This window comes from Mizuhopecten yessoensis, unplaced genomic scaffold (genome assembly GCF_002113885.1).
Source record: "Mizuhopecten yessoensis strain PY_sf001 unplaced genomic scaffold, ASM211388v2 scaffold2275, whole genome shotgun sequence".
NCBI classification, from domain to species: Eukaryota; Metazoa; Mollusca; class Bivalvia; order Pectinida; family Pectinidae; genus Mizuhopecten; species Mizuhopecten yessoensis.
Window position 1 is genome coordinate 918,210 of NW_018404465.1, and position 24,985 is coordinate 943,194.

General features: G+C 38.2%; 2 protein-coding genes across 2 annotated transcripts in view; one reads left to right on the forward strand and one right to left on the reverse strand.

Annotated features, from left to right (window-relative positions):
- The window catches only part of LOC110445415 (carboxypeptidase B-like), a 7,296-nt gene extending 4,104 nt beyond the window's left edge, over positions 1–3,192 (reverse strand). The window contains exons 1-6 of the mRNA XM_021490029.1: positions 3,116–3,192; positions 2,335–2,509; positions 1,952–2,053; positions 1,425–1,529; positions 968–1,078; positions 421–508 (exon numbers count right to left, since the gene is read on the reverse strand). Of these exons, the coding sequence (XP_021345704.1) occupies positions 421–508; positions 968–1,078; positions 1,425–1,529; positions 1,952–2,053; positions 2,335–2,509; positions 3,116–3,165 (631 nt within the window). The 5' untranslated portion in view covers positions 3,166–3,192. The remainder of the gene's footprint in view (positions 1–420; positions 509–967; positions 1,079–1,424; positions 1,530–1,951; positions 2,054–2,334; positions 2,510–3,115) is intronic.
- Positions 3,193–17,488: 14,296 nt separating this feature from the next.
- Positions 17,489–24,985, forward strand: part of LOC110445416 — a 30,789-nt gene continuing 23,292 nt past the window's right edge. The window contains exon 1 of the mRNA XM_021490030.1: positions 17,489–17,613. Within this exon, the coding sequence (XP_021345705.1) occupies positions 17,605–17,613 (9 nt within the window). The 5' untranslated portion in view covers positions 17,489–17,604. The remainder of the gene's footprint in view (positions 17,614–24,985) is intronic.

Genomic DNA, 24,985 nt, shown 5'->3' on the forward strand with positions numbered 1-24,985 from the left:
TTTTTTAGTAAGCTATTTGTACGTACCTATAACAGTGAGTATTTTTAGTAAGCTAGTTGTACGTACCTATAACAGTGAGTTTTTTTAGTAAGCTAGTTGTACGTACCTATAACAATGAGTTTTTTAGTAAGCTATTTATACGTACCTATAACAGTGAGTTTTTTTAGTAAGCTATTTGTACGTACCTATAACAGTGAGTTTTTTTAGTAAGCTATTTGTACGTACATATAACAGTGAGGTTTTTAGTAAGCTATTTGTACGTACCTATAACAGTGAGTTTTTTAGTAAGCTATTTGTACGTACATATAACAGTGAGGTTTTTAGTGAGCTATTTGTACGTACCTATAACAGTGAGTTTTGTAGTAAGCTATTTGTACGTTCCTATAACAGTGAGTTTTTTAGTAAGCTATTTGTACGTACCTCCAAAATCCACGTCGAAGTTGCGGTTCGGATCCACACCGTAACAGCCCCGGCGCTGGGGACTTCGGGTCTTCCGCCATAATCGATCCTGCAGAATGATAATTTTTGAGTGACTTATTTACTTAAGCGCAGCCATTCTTACCTCGATCTCAACAGTTTACAATTATGTCATTAAAAAGGAGGAGCTTCATTCGACATTCAATTCATTTGATGCATCCTGAAAGTTCCCGGGGTTAAGTTAATTTACGTTATGCAGAGTATGTAAGTGAGGATAACTTGTGGAATATCGTGGTTACTTACATCATGTACTGGTTCATTTGTTTAATACTTAAATTAAAAAAACGTACATCCACAATGACGATAAATTACCAGTTTTAAAACAAGAATTTAAATTTTTAGATTAATCTGCAACAAAGAATCATATTCAAGTATTTTGTAATTAAGTACATGTTTCAGCACAAGAACCTAAACTTCAAATAACCAGCATTTGTAACCAAGAATTAGATTCAAGTATAAAATAATCTGTTCTGACGTCACATCTACTTACATTAGTAAACGTGTACTCGTAACCGTCAGGATTGGCTGACGGTAGGAAAAACCAGTCGAACGTGTCCAACATGTATGTGACGTCATCGTCTAGGCCGTAGTTTCGTATGAACTATAACCACAGACAAAGCTAGGTGTTATAATATTAAACTTACTTTCAAACTGACATGAGTAATTTTCCACAATTTAACATAAGGTCTAACGGATGATAGCAATAACAAGGATTCCCCATGGCAGTGAAATATATTTCCATTTTTCTCTTGGATTCGATATTTTTGTAGTACTCTCAAAGAATAGTCAGTTTCACAAAATATATTTCATATCATTTCATGCTATTACCAGCAGTGTTGAAAATGTAAAAACTTGTGACGTTATCTTTTTTATTTTTTTATTTAATTATAATTTTAGATATTGCATTGTGACGTCATAAGGCGTTTTTTGCATGGTTAATCACAAACCTTGTCTATCGTCCAAACAGCCACAGCTGGTGATATCCACTCACGTGCGTGGATCCCCGCCTCGACCCAAATCACGGGCTTCGGGTTCGGAGAAGCTTTCCCTATCTTCGACGAGTAATAAAAGAATGTTTATCACGAGGAGTTCCGAACAGACTCATTCCAATAAAGGCAGGTCAGACAGGCAATTTTAAAAAGGCTTCGTGAAAAAAAAAGGAAAACCTAGTAACATGTGATAACATTTTGCCAAACACACATAAAAAAATACAAAATAATTCACACAAATTTTTGCATGCAATAATGTTTGGAAGGATTAGATTATGATAATTGAAATGATAACTCTTTGGTATCAGGCTAAGATATATAGGATACAAGTTCGATATATTGAGTTTTTATTTGTAATAACTAATAAACTACACTTTTAATCTGCAATGCAGGTAAAATAAATGTTTTAATTTTGGCCACGAACAGTATCTCTAATTGTTTAAGTCTACGTAATATAGCATACAGCCATAAACTGTGTATTGTACCTTGATGATTTTCATGTCTCGTCCTTCGTATGATTGTCCAATAGATTCCACGGTAGCCAGCTCTCCGAATTCGGATTCTATGGCTGTCAACCAAGAGTCAATCTAGTTTTAAGGGGGAAAAACATTTAAAATTTAAGTTTTGTTTCCATGATTTCCGAAAGAAATTATTCGCCTACGAGAGAAAATAAATTCAAACAATGTATCATGTGACTATTACCTTTTTTGTCAAACTGGATACAAAAGAAAAAACCAGAACCCTCAAACGAGACAAAGAAATCTTCAAGCAACATATTCAACAATTCATTTTAAAAAAAATGCTTTTAACTTAAAATTATAAAATCGTTAGTGATTAATAGGCGAGTTCGTTTGAAAAAGAAACTCACCTCACTATGACGTGAAAATCTGCCGACAATTTCACCAGACGTCCTTGTGGAACCACTTCCGGTTTCGTATGGAGGACAATTGACACCAAACGCTTCACACATAAAATTGTAAGTGGCGGGACCTGTCTTTGACAACCGAGCATTAGCCATGTCCTCCAGCTCGTTCTGTATAGATCTAAATAAAGATCGGTACATCGTTAGTGTTTAGCAGAGAAAGAACTGATAATAGATTGGGTCCGGCTGGAAAATTGTGGAGGAGAGCAAGGGATCGTGTTGGAAAGTAAAGCTGTCCGAATGCCTTAAGCGCCCCATTGAACGAAGATGATTAAGTTAGTACAAGTAACATTGTTAATGATTACTAATATGCTGAATTAAGCAGTCATAAGTAATATATCCACACGAATTCTTTCCCCTCCCAATACAACCCCCCAATCTGCTCCAGTGTATTTCAGTATGCAGACATACATTTTCCTTCTGTAATATAATTCTATATCACCTCATGCGCCTAACTACCCTCCAAACATTATAATGTATTTAGAACCGTAAGACCCGCCCTCTAACCCCACACACGACCAATCATTTGCCCCGACTCTCTTATCTTCACGTCACATACTCTATACATCGTACAATGTAACATCGGTACTTCAGATCGCATTTATTTCCTTTGATTTGTTTCCGTCATAAGCATTTTTTATGTAATTCGTGTTGTCGTATATGTGTCTTTAAACCCTATCAGATAATGGCATTGTCACTGACTTAAAAAAAATGAAAATTTACTTACGACTGAATATCGTCCATGGCAACTCGTGTTGATAGACCCGCCTTTTTCATCAATCCTTTCACATACGACCTTGACCTCGGAGGCACCCGGATGTCTACTTCACGATCCAGAACAGGAAATGTCCAGAAGTCGAGCTGAAGTGAGAACGATTACTTGGATCATGATGATGCCTTTGTGAATTTCTTCTCCTTTCAACTTCATTTCACTCCAACCGTTTGTATGATCAATATGAAAGGCAATATAGCTCTATGAACGCGAACAGCTCTCATACATGGATATTGCATTCAATGATTTGTGCCCAACTTTTAGCCATCGACCGAGTGGCGGATGGGGAAGCTGTCCAATGTTTAATTTATCATCGAAGTATGAATTGACAAATAAATCAATTGCGGTAATACAAACGTGACACCAACACTGTTCATGATGCTGTAGACGCACCGTCAATTTGGGTCGATAGACAATAAATGTATGCACGTCCCGAAACTAATCTTAACGATCACAAAGTTACATTAGAAAATAAGTGTTTGATTTTCTTTTTATCTTTCAGACGAAATAGGTTAACAATAATATAGATATAACGACGTTCTGTCTGTCTGTCTGATATCATTAGTGTATCGAATGCTTGTCTGTCTCTGTTTTTCACAAGCTTTTTTTTTGACAAGAGAACGCTCTGTAATATCTTATTTAAGGACTTTCTAATTGATAAAGTTATGAAGTGATGACTCAATGTAAATTTAATAGATGACAAGGCCTCATAAAGTAGCCATATTAGAAAAATATTCCTTATATGAAAAGCATTTTTCTGCAAAAAGGTTCATAACTATGTTATGCATTAGTCTGATACATTTCAATTGTTAGCCGAAAGAAAAACGTGTGACACGGGAGATAACTCGTACGTTTCGATTGACATTTTTGAGAGCACGTCATCCACAATAATTGAGGAGTTACATTCTATCTACGTCGATTAAAAAGGATATATATTCCATAGGATGTTTATAAAATTCTGTTCTCTATATTGGTCTATTCCTTTCTTTAATTCAGTATTTTGTTTATAACGCCTTCACTACAAATAGCGTAAATCGAATTTTCAGTAGAAAAAAAGTTATATGAGTGAATTGGCGAAAGGCAAATTAAAAGCATACACAGAGAATAACACATTGTTCGATCATCGCTGTATATAAAATTATTCCGAACGGCTCGTGTACAGTAACATGTAGGTACCTTTAGGTTTCCGTTGTCATGGAGATTTCTTAGAAACTCAACCTGGCGGGTACTGGTGGGATGGACCCGCAGAAGCTGGTGCCTGACATCAGGAAAAAAAACAAATATTAAAATGTACACAACATCTATAAACAGAATCGTATGGATTAGAAAATAAGTATGGGGAATGTTGATAATTTGCAGGGTGCCAACAGGTATTTTCAAGTTACAGAAACAGTTTCGGAAGGTTCTCAATTTTTTTTTTCGGATAATGAAACGTTGTTCGAGGCAGAATATTATAACAGAGACTTGCACATTTATTTCCCAGGAAAATGATAAACTAATCTGAAAACAACCTAGCTACAATTTGATGACCTTTAGTATTTACATATTTTATCCGTGACCTTTAATATTTTGATACTGTATTCGTGACATTTAATCATTCAATATAGTACTCGTGACCTTTAGTCTGTACATTTTGTATTTGTGTATATATATACATATAGCACTATCTGTGACCTTCACTTTATGCGTACTGTATTTATGACCCTCAGTTTTTACATATTGTATCCATGACCTTCATCTTTTTAGAGACTGTATTTATGACCTTCAGTATTCAAATATTGTATCCGTGACCTTTAGAATTTGCATATTGTATCCGTGACCTTTCGCATTCTCATATTGTATCCGTGACCTTTTATTATTTGCATACTACTTCAGTGACCTTTAGTATTTACATATTGTATCCGTGACCTTTAGTATTTACATATTGTTTCCGTGACTTTTAGTATTTGCATATTGTATCCGTGACTTTTTAGTATTTGCATATTGTATCCGTGACCTTTAGTATTTACATATTGTATCCGTGATCTTTTAAGTATTTACATATTGTATTTATAACCTTTATTTACATACAGTTGTCATGATCCTGCAGTAGAAAAGGAGGAGGATATTACCCTAACATATGGCATGATATCACATTAAAGCACCCTCTATAGGTAGAACAGCGGAATCACAAAGATATTATATAACACTTTTAAATCGTTGTACCATGTTACCTTGGTTACGAGAGAAGGTATTAATGAGACCGTTCTCATGCTCAAAGTCAGATTTTGTGCTCAAGCCTTTCTTATTTTAGTGATAAATTAATACAAAATTACATTTTGTCAATGATTTGGATGAATTAGGGAGAGACTTAGATGAATATCGTTTTCGATGATTAAACGTGATTTTTTGGCCGTGTACCATGATTTTAAGCCAGCGGCAAGAAAGTTGGTTTGGGCACAGAATCCATGCTTGAGCACGAGAACGGTTTCATGAATACGGACCCTGGTGTTCCACAGCATATTGTTATTTGTATCCTTCAAGTATGTATGATCACTACTGTCTCTGTCTCTCTACATTGAGTTTTACGCATTTTTCAACATCATGGCGCTCTCCCATGTTAAACAGAAGACATGTTTGAAATGAACTGTGTTGCATACCATCATAAATATTAAAATGAATCCTTACATTTTTGTTCAAAACAAAAAAGACAATAAATTAGACAATGCATTATTTTATCATTCTTTGTAGTAGTCTCATCAGGTTTAAAATGCATTCTGAACAAGCTGTTTAACAAAGTGACGAAACAGCCAACAGGATCGTGGTTTCTGTGTCAATCGGAAATTCGTTAATTTCCGTAATAATTTTTATTTGCCGTCACGTGATGATTGGCCCTCGAATACAGAAACAGTTTGACGGAAAGGCCCGAAGACTTTCGATCATGGAAACATTGATGTGTAATGGTTCTTGCTCTTATTTCATTATTACATCAATTTTGGTTGGTAGGCTTCTCTAATGATTGTACAAAGTAGACACACCGTCATACCTGTGTAATTGATACACTGTAAAATATTATAAATATAAAATCGTTTGAAGGAGAAAAAGCAGAAACATCATAATTACTTACCCATCGTATCGGGTCCCGTCTATTTGACCAATGGTCAAAAAAGCCAAACTGACCGCACAGATGACAGTGCTGAATACAAACATCTTAGTCAGACGATCACAATGACCACTACTGTTGTCTGTCCAGTCCTTTTGTACCCCCACTACGGTAAGTAGTCCCTATAACACTTATCATTAACACATGGTCCAATTCCGCCGACACGAACACGCAGTTAAATTTCGTCATAACTGACATCAAAGGTGTTCGAAATCAAAATGTGGTCAGTCTCCCACGATGTCCTGACATCAATTGTGTGCGTTTAATTTAATTTTCAAAAGTTTGTCAATTTTTGTTTATACTCAAACAAAGGTTGTTTTGTTTTGTTTCCGCGATATACCCAAGTAAAATGGCATGGTAAATTTTGATTCTGCAGCATTGAGCACGTCCAGAGCAATGAGTGTATAATTTATGATCGTTTGGTGATACGACAATATTGTACAGGCTGTAAACTAGTTATGGCTCCATGTGTTGAATCTATAAAACCATTATGCTAATTTCACACAAAAAGTACACGAATAAAAATGTGGTTCACTTTTGAGGTAATGACATGAAAGGCCGTTTTGATCCTCTTTTAATTGAGCACTTCCATATATAAAGATAAATGGTGGAGAGGTTGTATATCGAGTAGAAAATGCATGACACCGGGTTATGTGAAGAAGTTGAACAAAATGATAGATTGAACTTACATACAAACTATCACTAAATATATTTACATTTTTACAAGTTCTTCTATAAGCACAAACATAAGAAATTGCTTTCGTTTAAGGGTTGAACGGCATTTTTGTTTATTTCATACTAGTATGAACGCAACATGTAATTTATAAAATCCCGTTCAATCTTTATATAAAATTTGCTTTTCTTTTATCTTTTATTTCAAATTCATGTTCATACCAATGATATCAACCAATCAGGAACGAAGATACGTGTATTACTTTCGATACTTAAGAGCTAGGCTAGGAGTTATTGGACAAGCTGGCCCCTGTATCGCGAAAGTTCTTTAATTTGAGAAAAATTCGAAAACTGACTTTTCTCAAAGGAAAGCATTACTAAAGTTTAAGGAAATGAGCTTTCTTAAGATCTTTGCTTAACTCCAATTGAGCGTTCTTATGACAAACCTAAAAATGAGAAATGTCTTCAACTTAAATTAATTGTTTTCCTAGTTTAGCGTGGAAAGAAAGAAAAATACGATAATTTTTTAAAGAAAGTTCAAGAAATTTGGACCAGAGAAGAAGGGAGAATGTGTTTCAAAGGTTTATAAGAGGATTAACAATCACCTCAGTGTACCGACGGTGTACATGTACTGTACATTGCATCATCCCGTTCCGTGTTTTATACACAATATAAGAGGGCAATGACTCGCGAGAGTGCGTTGCTTTCAAACAATAAGGACGAATGAGAGAGAACGGGGGATGGAGGGGAACTAACAAACAGTTCATGACCTGTAGCATTCCTCCCAAACGGCGATTAACGTCTCTTACTCTCCTGTATATCGCAAACAATCTCCTGGTAGAACAACGTAGCAGAGTCAGTAGCCAAAACATGATTCTACTTTACAGAGTCGGTAACAAATACATCATCATCCAATGGCCCTTTCGTGGACCTTTCGGCTGCTGTCGTCTTCCAGTACCTGGACGAACGCCGTTTTAACTTATGTTTTAACTGATGTTTTAACTGACCAAGACACAATGGTATTCATGTACTTGGTCGCAAAAACATGGTTTTCGTCAGCGTTGTATCTGTCACGTGGGGCTTATAATACTACAAATACATGTAATTAAGGAATATCCCTTATAATTTGACTCAAAAAGACAGTCAACACTTTTAAATTCATAACAAATGAATATTTATTAATGTCTGATAAAAATAAATTATTTTGCATAAAACACAACATTGTGCGCAAAACAATTTCAGACAATCAAAAGTTAAAATTGTACAAATACCACGCAAAACATTGCTGTATATGACGTCATCACTTTTTGTGTTGTCAATCTTTTAAAAATGTATCCTGAAAATGTCAAAGATTAGGTAAATAACCAAAATTAAATTATATATGAATATCCGTAAAATACTATACACCGACACCTTTAATGTCAGCTTCTTTCCTCTGAGTGTTGACTATAATAATAGTAATAATAATAATAATAATAATAAACTTTATTTATTGAGGATACAAAACCTGTTTAGCAAAGCTAATCTTCCACAGGGTCCTCTGTTAGTAAAATTGGTTAGTTAAAAGACAAAGTAGTATCACAGCAAATAAATGTACATAAAATAATTGTTGGTCTACTAAAACAGCAATTCATATCACAGTTATTTCATAATTTAAACGGTCGTTCAATACAATTACAATAAAATTATCACAGAAGCACGAAATATATTCCGTGCTTAACCCATTATGGTTTTCATTAAAAGACAAATTGTCTAATTTACATATATGCTAATGTAGCAAAAGCTAAAAATTGACAGAATACACGCTAATATAGCGAAAATAAAACAAATCAAAGCTGTATCTAAAAAGTATAATAGTAAAAATAAAAGACAATTAAACCGCATTCTTAATGTTACCAATCATATTTTGTTTGAGTTTTGTCAAGGAGGAAGAGAGTCTTACTTCAACCGGTAAATTATTCCAAATCTGGCTCCCTTGTACCAAAAAGTGTTTGGAATAAAATGTGGTACGGTGTTTGGGTACCTTGACAGAGTTTTGGGATGCTGATCTAGTATATCTGTTGTTAGACAAATTAAATTGATTAGAAAGATATCCTGGAACTAGATTATTTATACATTTGTACACCATAACACCTCTTTTGAATTTCAAATATTCGCCAATTGGTAACCACCCTAATGAAGAAAACATTTCTACTGATGGTGTATCAAATGGAGCATCCAACAGTAATCTTGCAGCTTGTTTCTGCGCTTTTGACAGTTTTTGTAGAAGATTTAAAGAGCATCCGCTCCATACTGTGCTACTGTACATGAAGTGGGAAAAAATACATGCATGAAAAAATTTAAGTCTAGCTGAAAGTGGTAAATATTGACGGATGCGTCGAAGTAAACCCAAACCACTGTTAATCTTTGAAACAACAGATGCTATGTGATCTAACCAAGATAAACTGTTGTCAATTTTTACACCAAGAAGTTTTTCACTCTTTACTTGTTCAATACATTCCTGATCTAATATTAGGCTTAGAGCATCATCTATTCTGTTAAGTTTCTGTTTTGTGGCAATAACCATACATTTCGTTTGACTGAACTGAATGTTTCACATTCATACGGTTATATTTACATTTCCAATGCAAGTTCCTCTATCAGCATCATCATAAGGATTTGCGTTCATAGGGGTTTGAATGCAATTGGCTTAGCGTAATTTTGAAATAACCCTTCGCGCTTTGATTAACATGAGACATATGTCTGCAGCAAACATTTTGGTGACGCTAGGCTGATCATGGAATCTCGTTTGCACTGACGACGCAAATACTTAAAATTCGAAATCTTTAGGTTTATAATAACTACAAATTGAGAATATCTATAAAAGGATTGAACGGCATGTTTCTAATGTTCATGTCTGTATGAACGCAAATTGGTTTCAAACATATTTACCGTGAAACCCTAGCGGGCTTCATGGGGGCCTCATGGAATATTTATCTAACCGATTTCCTTGATAGGACATGAACATTTGAACAATGTCGTTCAATTCGTATATGAACGCAAATTAGTTATATCCAGATTACCTGAAGCGCGCTAGGGCAATATCTGCTGGTATTGATTGTATAGGAACTTGCAGCAGAAATGTCTATATGTACACTTAATTGCAAATTACCAAACGAAGCAAATATGCTTTTGTAATAAAAATGATACAATCAACAAAACTCTAACCATTATAACCGCGGCTTCATTTTGCAGACGAATTCCTTTCCGGCGGTGGGAGAGTATCAGCCGCATATCTTGAACACATAAAATATAGTTAATACTTAATACAAATATGAGTCAATAACAAATGTTCCCGTCTCGATAAAATAATTTTAAACCACAGCAGAAAATTATACAGTTTTATACATTTCTGTCCACAGGTAACAAGTGACAAGGTTACACACATTGCTGATCCGTGCTATGTAGAGTTGATCAACAACTAGGGTTAGTTAAGGTCGTGACCTGGGGATCGGATGTTTTCCTGTGCTTAAAGACGAATCATTTAGCGAAATGCAAAGAATCGAACATAAAGTAAGCGATATCAAAAGACATATGTTATTCATAAGGCAGCACGTTTCAGTTTGAAATGTGAAACATTGCCAAGTTAAACCGCAATATGTGATCTGTATCAAGGTAGGACAAGGCCTAAACACATACAAATAAAGCTTCCTTTATGTACATTTTGAGAATCTAATTTTATTATTACTCGGTAATTTTTCCACAAATCAATCGCGAACTTTCTGTATTGTTATATCTAATAGCCTTACGAACAACGTACCATGTACGTCCTCCTTTAACACAGGCTGTTCGGAGGACAATACACTCCCAACAAACAAACAAATGTACGTCCTCCTATAACACAGGTTGTTCCGAGGACGCTACACTCCCAACAAACAAACAAACACATGTCCGTCCCCCTTTAACACAGGCTGTTCCGAGGACGATACACTCCGAAAAAACAAACAAATGTACGTCCTCCTATAACACAGGTTGTTCCGAGGACGCTACACTCCCAACAAACAAACAAACAAATGTACGTCCTCCTTTAACACAGGCTGTTCCGAGGACGATACACTACCAACAAACAAACAAACACATGTACGTCCTCCTCTAACACAGGCTGTTCCGAGGACGATACACTACCAACAAACAAACAAACACATGTACGTCCTCCTATAACACAGGCTGTTCCGAGGACGATACACTCCCAACAAACAAACAAACACATGTCCGTCCCCCTTTAACACAGGCTGTTCCGGGGACGATACACTCCCAACAAACAAACAAACACATGTACGTCCTCCTATAACACAGGCTGTTCCGAGGACGATACACTCCCAACAAACAAACAAACACATGTACGTCCTCCTATAACACAGGCTGTTCCGAGGACGATACACTCCCAACAAACAAACAAACACATGTACGTCCTCCTATAACACAGGCTGTTCCGAGGACGATACACTCCCAACAAACAAACAAACACATGTACGTCCTCCTATAACACAGGCTGTTCCGAGGACGATACACTCCCAACAAACAAACAAACACATGTACGTCCTCCTATAACACAGGCTGTTCCGAGGACGATACACTCCCAACAAACAAACAAACACATGTACGTCCTCCTATAACACAGGCTGTTCCGAGGACGATACACTCCCAACAAACAAACAAACACATGTACGTCCTCCTATAACACAGGCTGTTCCGAGGACGATACACTCCCAACAAACAAACAAACACATGTACGTCCTCCTATAACACAGGCTGTTCCGAGGACGATACACTCCCAACAAACAAACAAACACATGTACGTCCTCCTATAACACAGGCTGTTCCGAGGACGATACACTCCCAACAAACAAACAAACACATGTACGTCCTCCTATAACACAGGCTGTTCCGAGGACGATACACTCCCAACAAACAAACAAACACATGTACGTCCTCCTATAACACAGGCTGTTCCGAGGACGATACACTCCCAACAAACAAACAAACACATGTACGTCCTCCTATAACACAGGCTGTTCCGAGGACGATACACTCCCAACAAACAAACAAACACATGTACGTCCTCCTATAACACAGGCTGTTCCGAGGACGATACACTCCCAACAAACAAACAAACACATGTACGTCCTCCTATAACACAGGCTGTTCCGAGGACGATACACTCCCAACAAACAAACAAACACATGTACGTCCTCCTATAACACAGGCTGTTCCGAGGACGATACACTCCCAACAAACAAACAAACACATGTACGTCCTCCTATAACACAGGCTGTTCCGAGGACGATACACTCCCAACAAACAAACAAACACATGTACGTCCTCCTATAACACAGGCTGTTCCGAGGACGATACACTCCCAACAAACAAACAAACACATGTACGTCCTCCTATAACACAGGCTGTTCCGAGGACGATACACTCCCAACAAACAAACAAACACATGTACGTCCTCCTATAACACAGGCTGTTCCGAGGACGATACACTCCCAACAAACAAACAAACACATGTACGTCCTCCTATAACACAGGCTGTTCCGAGGACGATACACTCCCAACAAACAAACAAACACATGTACGTCCTCCTATAACACAGGCTGTTCCGAGGACGATACACTCCCAACAAACAAACAAACACATGTACGTCCTCCTATAACACAGGCTGTTCCGAGGACGATACACTCCCAACAAACAAACAAACACATGTACGTCCTCCTATAACACAGGCTGTTCCGAGGACGATACACTCCCAACAAACAAACAAACACATGTACGTCCTCCTATAACACAGGCTGTTCCGAGGACGATACACTCCCAACAAACAAACAAACACATGTACGTCCTCCTATAACACAGGCTGTTCCGAGGACGATACACTCCCAACAAACAAACAAACACATGTACGTCCTCCTATAACACAGGCTGTTCCGAGGACGATACACTCCCAACAAACAAACAAACACATGTACGTCCTCCTATAACACAGGCTGTTCCGAGGACGATACACTCCCAACAAACAAACAAACACATGTACGTCCTCCTATAACACAGGCTGTTCCGAGGACGATACACTCCCAACAAACAAACAAACACATGTACGTCCTCCTATAACACAGGCTGTTCCGAGGACGATACACTCCCAACAAACAAACAAACACATGTACGTCCTCCTATAACACAGGCTGTTCCGAGGACGATACACTCCCAACAAACAAACAAACACATGTACGTCCTCCTATAACACAGGCTGTTCCGAGGACGATACACTCCCAACAAACAAACAAACACATGTACGTCCTCCTATAACACAGGCTGTTCCGAGGACGATACACTCCCAACAAACAAACAAACACATGTACGTCCTCCTATAACACAGGCTGTTCCGAGGACGATACACTCCCAACAAACAAACAAACACATGTACGTCCTCCTATAACACAGGCTGTTCCGAGGACGATACACTCCCAACAAACAAACAAACACATGTACGTCCTCCTATAACACAGGCTGTTCCGAGGACGATACACTCCCAACAAACAAACAAACACATGTACGTCCTCCTATAACACAGGCTGTTCCGAGGACGATACACTCCCAACAAACAAACAAACACATGTACGTCCTCCTATAACACAGGCTGTTCCGAGGACGATACACTCCCAACAAACAAACAAACACATGTACGTCCTCCTATAACACAGGCTGTTCCAGGGACGATAAACTCCCAACAAACAAACAAATGAACGTCCTCCTATAACACAGGCTGTTCCGAGGACGATAAACTCCCAACAAATAAACACATGTACGTCCTCTTATAACACAAGCTGTTCCAGGGACGATAAACTCCCAACAAACAAACAAATGATCGTCCTCCTATAACACAGGCTGTTCCAGGGACGATAAACTCCCAACAAACAAACAAACACATATACGTCCTCCTATAACACAGGCTGTTCTGAGGACGATAAACTCCCAACAAACAAACAAACACATGTACATCCTCCTATAACACAGGCTGTTCCGAGGACGACACACTCCCAACAAACAAACAAACACATATACGTCCTCCTATAACACAGGCTGTTCAGAGGACGATACACTCCCAACAAACAACTTATAACACAGGCTGTTCCAGGGACGATACCCTCCAAACAAACACATGTACGTCCTCCTATAACGCAGGATGGTCCGAGGACGATACACTCTCAACAAACAAACAAATGTACGTCCTCCTATAACACAGGCTTTTCTGAGGACGATACACTCCCAACAAACAAATGGACGTCCTCCTATAACACAGGCTGTTCTGAGGACGATAAACTCCCAACAAACAAACAAACACATATACGTCCTCCTATAACACAGGCTGTTCTGAGGACGATAAACTCCCAACAAACACATGTACGTCCTCCTATAACACAGGCTTTTCTGAGGACGATACACTCCCAACAAACAAACAAATAAATAAACACATGTACGTCCTCTTATAACACAGGCTGTTCCAGGGACGATACCCTCCAAACAAACACATGTACGTCCTCCTTTAACACAGGCTGTTCCGCGGACGATAGACTCCCAACAAACAAACGTACGTCCTCCTATAACACAGGCTGTGCAGAGGACGATACCCTCCCAACACACACATGTACGTCCTCCTATAACACAGGCTTTTCTGAGGACGATACACTCCCAACAAACAACTTATAACACAGGCTGTTCCAGGGACGATAAACTCCCAGCAAACAAACAAATGAACGTCCTCCTATAACACAGGCTGTCCCGAGGACGATAGCCTCCCAACAAACAAATGTACGTCCTCCTATAACACAGGCTGCTCCGAGGGCGATATACTCCCAACAAACACATGTACGTCCTCCTATAACACAGGCTGTTCAGAGGACGATACACTCCCAACAAACACATATACGTCCTCCTATAACACAGGCTGTGCAGAGGACGATACCCTCCCAACACACACATGTACGTCCTCCTATAACACAGGCTGGTCTGAGGACGATACACTCCCAACAAACACATATACGTCCTCCTATAACACAGGCTGTTCCGAGGACGATAACCTCCAGACAAACAAACACATGTACGTCCTCCTTTAACACAGGCTGTTCCGAGGACGATAGACTCCCAACAAACAAATGTACGTCCTCCTATAACACAGGCTTGTCTGAGGACGATACACTCCCAACAAACAAACAAATGTACGTCCTCCTATAACACAGGCTGTTCCGAGGACGATATACTCCCAACAAACACATGTACGTCCTCCTATAACACAGGCTGGTCCGAGGACGATACACTCTCAACAAACAAACAAATGTACGTCCTCCTATAACACAGGCTGTTCAGAGGACGATACCCTCCCAACAAACACATGTACGTCCTCCTATAACACAGGCTGTTCCGGGGACGATACACTCCCAACAAACAAATGTACGTGTATCTTCTAAGGTCACGCAGTTTAAGGATCTCCGTACCACTGTCAAAAACGTAAGCTAGGCAGTGGAAACTGCTCTTTCAGGTAGCTTTGAAAAAATGTTTTGAATGTAAAACTTTTACAGGACTAGACTAATATTCGAACCATGGACTTCAGATTGTTACACTGTCGCTCTTTATTTACTTTTAAAAATATTTTTCATTTTCCCACACATAGGGCCTCATGGTTTGGGGCCCCTGAGGTTCCGCACAGTACAACAATAAATATCACGAATAAAGATCTCTAAATTGTTTTGGTAACATTGCATTATACTGTCGCTCTATTCGACTGAGCTATCGAGTCATTGAATAATAATGATAATTCGAGGTTCTTATATACCGCTTTATCACAACCTAGTTCAAAGGTCATCTCAAAGCGGTTCACAAATTATTTTCCGTGGTTATAGGTTGTTTGCAACCAGCCAATACCTTTCTCAACTCCTTGGGGAGCAACCAGCCGGTGCTGCCATTGCGGCGCTCACAGCTAGCATTCTACAATTCTAGCACTGCCCAACCAAGTGCTCATTTATAGCTGTGTAGTCTGAAACAAGCGGAGTAAAGTATCTTGCTCAAAGATACAACACAGTGAGCCCGGCGTCCTACAACCACCAGACTACCGTGCCTTACAATTGTTAAGACGTAACCGTATATACGAAACGCCAAAGAGCAGTGGGTCAGTGATCCTTAAGGAACGGTTACCGTATACACGACAAACCACATGCCAGTGGGGCAGTGATCTTTAAGGGACGGTTACCGTATACACGACAAACCACAGGCCAGTGGGGCAGGGATCCTTAATCATTGATATTTATTTTTAGTGATGAAGTTTTTCGCTCCGTTATCAGCAGAATACTATAGACAGATGTGACACGCCGTCGATTGTAAAAAATAAATTCATCATATTACTAAATAAGATACAGGTATCTTTTGATGTAGCTGACTTTATGCAGTACTGCTAAGGATATCATCTAACAATTAACTGTATGTATTAATACCCACGTAATACGCCGACTCATTAACTGTATGTATTAATACCCACGTGACACGCCGACTCATTAACTGTATGTATTAATTCCCACGTGACACGCCGACTCATTAACTGTATGTATTAATTCCCACGTGACACGCCGACTCATTAACTGTATGTATTAATTCCCACGTGACACGCCGACTCATTAACTGTATGTATTAATTCCCACGTGACACGCCGACTCATTAACTGTATGTATTAATTCCCACGTGACACGCCGACTCATTAACTGTATGTATTAATTCCCACGTGACACGCCGACTCATTAACTGTATGTATTAATTCCCACGTGACACGCCGACTCATTAACTGTATGTATTAATTCCCACGTGACACGCCGACTCATTAACTGTATGTATTAATTCCCACGTGACACGCCGACTCATTAACTGTATGTATTAATTCCCACGTGACACGCCGACTCATTAAATGCATATAGTAAAATGTAATACCCACACGACACGCTATCGACCGAAAAAATAGAATTCTTCAATTTTTCAAAATGAAACTTCATATTCATTTGTTATATATATTCATATAAATAACATATCATCTGATGTCGCTGAGTTTGTTTTAATATTTTGATTGGCGACGCTTGTTGTCATTTTAAAGAATGAATCTTTTGAAGACTTCGCGGCCACACCCGCGCGAACAGAATCCAGAATCTGATGGTTGTTTTTTTTATCGTTGTATGCCTATCAATACAATATCATACGGATCCAAAGTACATTTTTTTCCTCTCGATGTTATCTCCCTTCGTTCTGCTGGGGTTCGTGTGACATTCCGTTTGTTTTTGGTCAGTATAGAATTTGAGATCAGAAATGTCAATATCTGTTTATCTTTACACTTTGTAATACTGACACCGACACAACGCGCTACTATGGAGTAGATATATTTAGACACACGTGTCTATATCCGCCTACAGAAAACTTCCCTAATTGTCGACGTTCTAGTTTATTGATTAATCGCATACGTGCAGAAAGGCGTGTTTACACTACGACATGTACTTGATATGAACTTGAGGAAGGCGAGCTATTTTTTCTATACACTCGGAAGAGACGAGCTAGCAGCATGTTCTCCGTAAGTACCATTACATGATTGAACTTTTAATTTGATTTTCTTTGGAAGTTTTTCTAATATTATATTCCATATACACTTAAAACACATATTGTTTTTATTATAATACATCCTATAGTTTGTTCTTATGTTTAAATCATTTAATATTGTGTTATCAAATATATACACACAATACAACACTTACATGTGTCTTTGCTTATAGATATAAATATTTTCCACCTACATTAAGACAGTTTTTTGTACTTTTATAACACTATCGAAGCTAAAGATAGTTTTTTTCCATCCGAAGCTCGCCCTGAAACTTCAGCATCAGGTAACTAATTCTGTATAACAAAATAGTCATACAATTACTCGTTAACTTTTAACAAATATATTTTTTTAGAAGTATTGTATATAAACATTCATCAACACCCCCTCCGCTGATAACATCTTAATATCGTCGGTATTGTTTCCTATTCATCATCTCACAGGTCAGTGACTAGCGTATAATGAACTCAATTTCACTGCTATAAACAGTAAACGGATGTTTTAACTTCCGTCTACAGACAAAAATAGCTCTATAGTAAGATGTTAATAGAACGGATACCGATGCTAAAGTTTTTAGACAGAAGTTATCGCTGAACTATTATTGCTAATTAAAATGAAACCTTTTTAATTTGATCCGACGTCCTGTGAAAGTGTTAACAGAACCATTTTATTTATGTTTTTATTTTCGTTAACAACAGTCGATGTTTCCGGTGACTATCTTTACCAGCGTTCGCGATGACTGATGTTATAGCTATGTGCAGATCAATAAACATGTTTACAAGTTAAAATTATAATCTACACGTGTATCTGACTGAATTTAAAGGCCTTTCTAATCAATCACCCTGTTTATCCGACCAAACTCACATTATCTATGCTGTCATATTAGACAAATTTCACTGTATAAAAGTTCAATATGCTAACAGATCCGGACTGTAGAGGTTATGCATTAATTCGATGGGAACTGATTAGTTACACTTAAAATTGTTATATTATGAAATTGCTACATATTGAATTATTCTATACTAAAAGTAGCACACAAATAAACCTGCCGGCAAAATAATCCGGTAAACAGTAAAAGGGTTGATGAACTTGGTTTGGTTAAATTTTGTGTATCGTCCTCAACTAAGGTCATTCAAGGACGTGCCTCCGTGAGTGTATGCGTGCTGGCGTGTGTGTATGCAGGAGACAGGGCATGTTGGTGTGCTTGCCTCCTTGTGATAGCGCGGATCTGATGCCAAGTTTATAGTGCTACCTCACTGAAATGCCATGCCGACACCAAGCACAGCATTCCACCCGATCACATTATACTGACAACAGGTGAACCAGTTGTTGCCATTCTCCTTAATGCTGAACATAAGGCAGAGAATAGCAACTACCATTTTTCAGGACCTTGGTATGTCCCGGCCCGGGAACAGAAAACATTGCCTTCCTCACCAAGGCGAGCGCTCAACATTCAAGCCAAAAGTGAGGTGATGTGAAGCAAAGCGCTAGGAAATCAAAGGTAGTTTGAAGTAGAAAGAAAGATAAAGATCACAAATATTGCAATGGTCGCAGCAAATTTATTTCGGTCGCTTTTGTGTCCACAAATAGAGAATCCCCAATTCCGCAGGGGTTCCCTCATTAGTCGCCTCCTACGATACATGTAGTGGGTACCAGCAGGTGTATATACATAGTGTAGTACGTAATACACATTTTCGTTATAAAATAACAAACTTACGACACACTTCTATAACTTTTGATACAAAAACAAACGCCTTATCCTCACCAATAAGCCAATCATACAATAATACACAATACTGACAATATAACTTACACTACCAAGACCCGTAAATTGGTCCAGTGTTGTAAACACATATTCTCTGTTATCAGTTTTTCCGTGTCTGGTCTTTATCTCCATTAATTTTATTCGTGGCTAGGCTGCAGATGTTACGGAGTTTCCCGAATGTTGCCGAATGAAGGAATTAAACAGATGTCCGGGTAGCTACACGTATCGAGGCAGCGGGACGTGTGTACGTGCTTAATGTCATGTTTTACAAAACGGTAATGGATTGATTTAAAATACCACTTGCCATCGGGTATATTACGTTTTCCGCGAACTAGGAAGAGATTAATAGACCTGAGTAAGCACAGCTCCACTTCATCAGTTGTGTAACACCCACGCACCTCTTTGACATCTCCGCATCAAGGTGTAGAATGATATATCGCGCACTGCTTATAAATACGTGTCCCGATACTATACCAAGGTTTGCTTGACAGACACTTATATATTCGACGTATTTTAATATATTCTAAATTCTGCTATATTGTAATTTCCTTTACATTCTACAGATCAGGCTAGGGTAGGTGTAGGGGTGAGGGTACCTGGGGGATCAGGTTAGGGTAGGTGTAGGGGTGAGGGTACCTGGGGGATAAGGTTAGGGTCGGTGTAGGGGTGAGGGTGCTTGGGGGATCAGGTTAGGGTAGGGGTCAGGGTGCCTAGGGGATCAGGTTAGGGTAGGGATGAGGATGCGGGTAGGGATGAGGGTGCCTGGGGGATCAGGTTAGGGTAGGTGTAGGGGTGAGGGTGCCTGGTGGATCAGGTTAGGGTAGGGGTGAGGGTGTCTGGGGGATCAGGTTAGGGTAAGTGTAGGGATGAGGGTGCCTGGGGGATCAGGCTACAGATGTTACGGAATTTCCCGAATTTTGCCGGATGAAGCAATTAAACAGATGTCCGGGTTCACGTAGCTACAAGTAAGTTTGATTGATGTATATTAACATGCGACACTATAATAAACTATTTTATTGGTTGATTTTTATTGAGTATCGAGGAACCAGGATGTGTGTACGTGCTTAATATCACGTTATAGAAAACGGTAATGGTATGATTTTAAATACCACTTGACTTAGGTTATGTTACGTTTTCCGCGAACTAGCAAGAGATCAATCGACCTGAGTGTGCACATCAACGGCACGCTCACTTTCCGGGCCCAGTCGTAATGATCAATCGACCTGAGTTAGTACATCAACGGCACGCACACTTTCTGGGCCCAGTCGTAATGCAAATATTTCACTCAGTAATTTGTATAAAAACACACATAACGGTACATGTTAAGGGATTTCTAAACGAATAAACTTTATATTTTATTTGAGTTATTTTGTGAACTTCTCGTTAAGCTTGTAATGCTTTGAATAACTTAACGCTATCGATATTTTATAACGTTGTTGTTGTTTTTTTTATCTAATTTGATCTTTTCATAATTGTCGACATTAATCAACAAATCCCATGATAAAAGAATGTTTACAAGTCGTACCAAGATAAAAATAAGTGCTAAAATAGTGAAGAATACTTGAGATATATTTTGGGCCCATAATACATATGTGTGTGAATTGAAATTACTATTTGTATACAGTGTTTAAGACTTATACTTATGCGTAACCCACGCATCACCTCCGCACCTACACCTGGAAGTGTAAAATGATATCTCGCGCACTTAATATATTCGACGTAAGTCAATGCAATCGGTCGTCTTCTATTAGCAATTATTCTAAATTCTGACAAATTGTAATTTCCTTTACATTCTCCGGACAACACCTGGATGAATTACCATAAACACGAGTGTATGTATGATACAAAAAGGTTTAATAAGAGACGTACATCAATTCAAAAAAAAAATGAAGGGTAGGGGTGGGGATGCCTGGGGAATCAGAACACCCCCGCCCTCAACTAACCCACCCCGCCCCCTTTTTCAGATTTTTACGCATTCTCTGAGCTGTTTGCTGTTTTATCAGTCTAAGATTTCTCTGTTACTCTGCCTCTGTCGCCCCCTCAAGATGGTCAGATGAATTTGCCTCACCTTATTTAAACAGTTAAAGAATGTAACTCACTTCTCGACAGATTTAAAGATGAGGTCAAAGTTACCAACGTTAGCATCGTTCATGACATGATTATAGATAAGGGTCATGTAGCGGTCGTTATCAGAGTGTCACGTACGGGTACGGATACATGTACAGTAGTCCCCGCTATACCGCCACCTTTTGTCCCGTGCCAATGTTGGCGGTATAAGGGGGATGGCGATACAACGGGGTTTCAGTAGGATAGCCAAATGTAGGACACATGTGCCTGAGATGTACATCTATTAATTTTGTAACAAACCCTACATATATGTATTTATTTTGAAATGAATGCAAACACGTAATATATATCATTTACAGCTTTTAAACGTTATAAGTTAATATAACAAATACACATGTATACTCTGTGTAGCTCTGTGTACGCAAGTGTTTTCTACATTTACACATATATAGTATCCTTGTGTTACGTTTTTCTTCTCTTACCCAGTGTCAGCCAGTGTTACCTCTAGGTTACTTCTGTTACCCAGTGTCAGCCAGTGTTACCTCTTGGCTACTTTTTGATGTAATTGACAAGATACTGAAGTAACATAAAAGAGAAAAAAAAACTTAATTTAGAGATTAAACTGAGGTAAAATTCATGTCTTTGAACCTCGTTTTTACTTTCGTATCACTTCTGTAACTTTTTAATAAAATAAAATCTTAGCTCAGGTTTTATATAGTTTATCCTCATATTTTTCTGTGTAACCTGTATGTTGTTTGTTAATACTGCTGAGTCATGGCTCGTATTTTATCCTATTACTAGTATTGTGCTTACCCTTATGGGACGTTTGTTTGTGACTGCAGTGTAAAGCTTAGCTGAGTTTATATAATTTAGTCTCATATGAATTTTGTGTTATATTTGGGGCTTTTGTATGTACCTGAATCCTAACTTAGATTTCATGTTCCATCTTTGTTTATTTTTGAATTACGTCCCTTGCTCGTTTTTCCTATAACTATAACAGCTAATTGTACATACGCCTACCGCGTAGCCGAATCGATATCGATTTGTGTGGACAACTCGTATATATCTTACATCTTTGTGTGCATTTGCTTCACTGGTCATTTGTCTGATGAGGGTGACAGAGTGAACATAGCGTACTAGTCATCGAAACGTCACATAGAAACACTTATTGGTTGTGTTGCAAGAATCGTGTCATAATGCCTCCCTGACGTTATGTAGATATATAATTCTGTTACAAATTATCTGGCTCCTGTGATTGGGGTGGAATTTCTGTGTTGATATAAACCCATAAAACGTATAAATACACTCTCTACACATCAGACCAACCGTACGTTCTGTGCATAGTTCCCATGTGATGATATTCCAATGACATGAGTACATGTGATAACGTTCGGACCACACTCGGCCATTTCCATCTTGTTTTGAGTATGCGATAGAACAGGGCGAGGTGACTCGAATAAACATTGTAAATTCTTACGTGTTTAAAGATAACTCTTAAAGTCTATAAAAACAAAAATTTAAAAAGAAAACCTCAAAATTACCCGAGCTAATATTTTTTATATCGCAAGAACCTCGGTCCGGTTTTGGAGTAAAATCTCGTTCTAAATGTGATAGACACAAGCATGAAGGGGAATCTCCTGGAGACTAAAAATAGAATGCACTTTACCAGTCACACTTATTGATCGCAATCAATCTCATGTCACGTGGTCGTGACACAAGGACGAATCCATTGACGTGAAAGTCAAATACCGAGGTTAGTGTTTATCTGTCTGTGGTCGATTATAGATTTTCCTGGCATACATTGTACATCAATAAAAAAAATCCGCACGCTGCTCAATACCTACAGACGCTAACACATATCTGTCATAAAATCAATTCAACGCTTCATGTTCAATAAATATTTTGTTTAAAGTCTTGTTAAGTGAACACGAGATGTATTTAACGAATCAAGCTAAAAGTGGAATCGATCAATTAAAAATGAAATCCAAACTCTGGACACGTCAAAGAATTCAAAACGACCACCTTCAGAAAATGTGCAAAAACTATCCGCATTTGTCAAAAACTGTTTCTGGTTCAAATGACTGCAGTAACACGAGTATGTTTTTGTACATAAATGATCATTTTCAAAAAAATTCAGCTTTAATTACGAAAATACATGTACAACCAATTACGGTATCTTATTAATATGTGATTATCAAATGAATCTTCATACATTTGATTGGCGGATATAAAAAAAATGTATCCACAAGTTTAGAAATATAAATAAAAACTCTACTTCGGGAAAACGTGTAGCTAGAACTAAACTGAGAGCTGACCAGACTGTGTCCGGATGTCAGCAGTTCTAACACATCTTTGATATCACAATTTGTCAAGTTCTGATTTGTAATACACAGGGGACGATAGACACTTATGTTCATTACTATATAAAGCCATTATTATCGGGGTATATTGATTTCTGAGACAATCATGATGATGAAAGCATGTTCATTGCATGTGTTATATAGTTCTACTGTAAACCATTATTTAGTCAGTCTATACCGTATAGTCATTAATTATGTTAAATTGATGTATTCTTTATTTTCATCACGTATTGAGAAAAATTCTCGATTAATTGCCATGGCAATAACGTCACAGACGTGCACATCTGAAGGTTACAGAGGACGAAGACAAGGTCATATCATCGATCGTTCGGGGGGATAGGAGCTTCAGCCCGCTGTCAGATAGAATACAACGTGCATATAGTACTCCGGGGATTGCGTACGTATTACCGCTGGACAGATATTGCTGACCAATGCAGTAGTACACACTATCGTGTATTCTACAGGGAACAGCGGCGGTATTCCGTGTTAATGCGGTACTGTGACTGGGAAAGGATAACTGGCCATTTAACTATCAGTTTACCTCCAGGTTATACCAGAAACACACATTGTGTTGACTGACCACTATATATACTGAATATTTTTATTTAAATCCGAACGCGTCCTGTTACATTTTCTGGTTTAAATCTCCCAGAGATTCGTTACCTTGCGATCAACGACTTAATTTTCACTAGAACGGTTGGAAACTTTTTGAAAAAATTGACCAGATTGAATATTGGAAAAAAAATAACAGTGGTCAAGTTGATTATGACCCGTGCGGATTATTCCTGGTTTAACTGACCATTGAGATATTACGGACAATATCATAACAACGTTCTGGTCAAACATTTGATAGTACGGTTGTACTGACCCGGAAGTGTTCTTTCGGAGTTTGCGTTTTAAAGAGGCTGACCAACGGATAAGTGTTTTAGATAGACTGACCACTGGTCTAATTAATTAATTGAACCGGAATCTATTAACGTTGGGTGACATTTTGTCAAGCGGTCAGTTTTAAGGGGATTGATTTTAAGTGGATCTTTCTGACTACAACTTTCAAAATGATGTCGGTGAGTAAAGTATCATATGACAAATGTTTTTTATCAAATGCGAAATAGATCTCTCTCTCTCTCTCTCTCTCTCTCTCTCTCTCTCTCTCTCT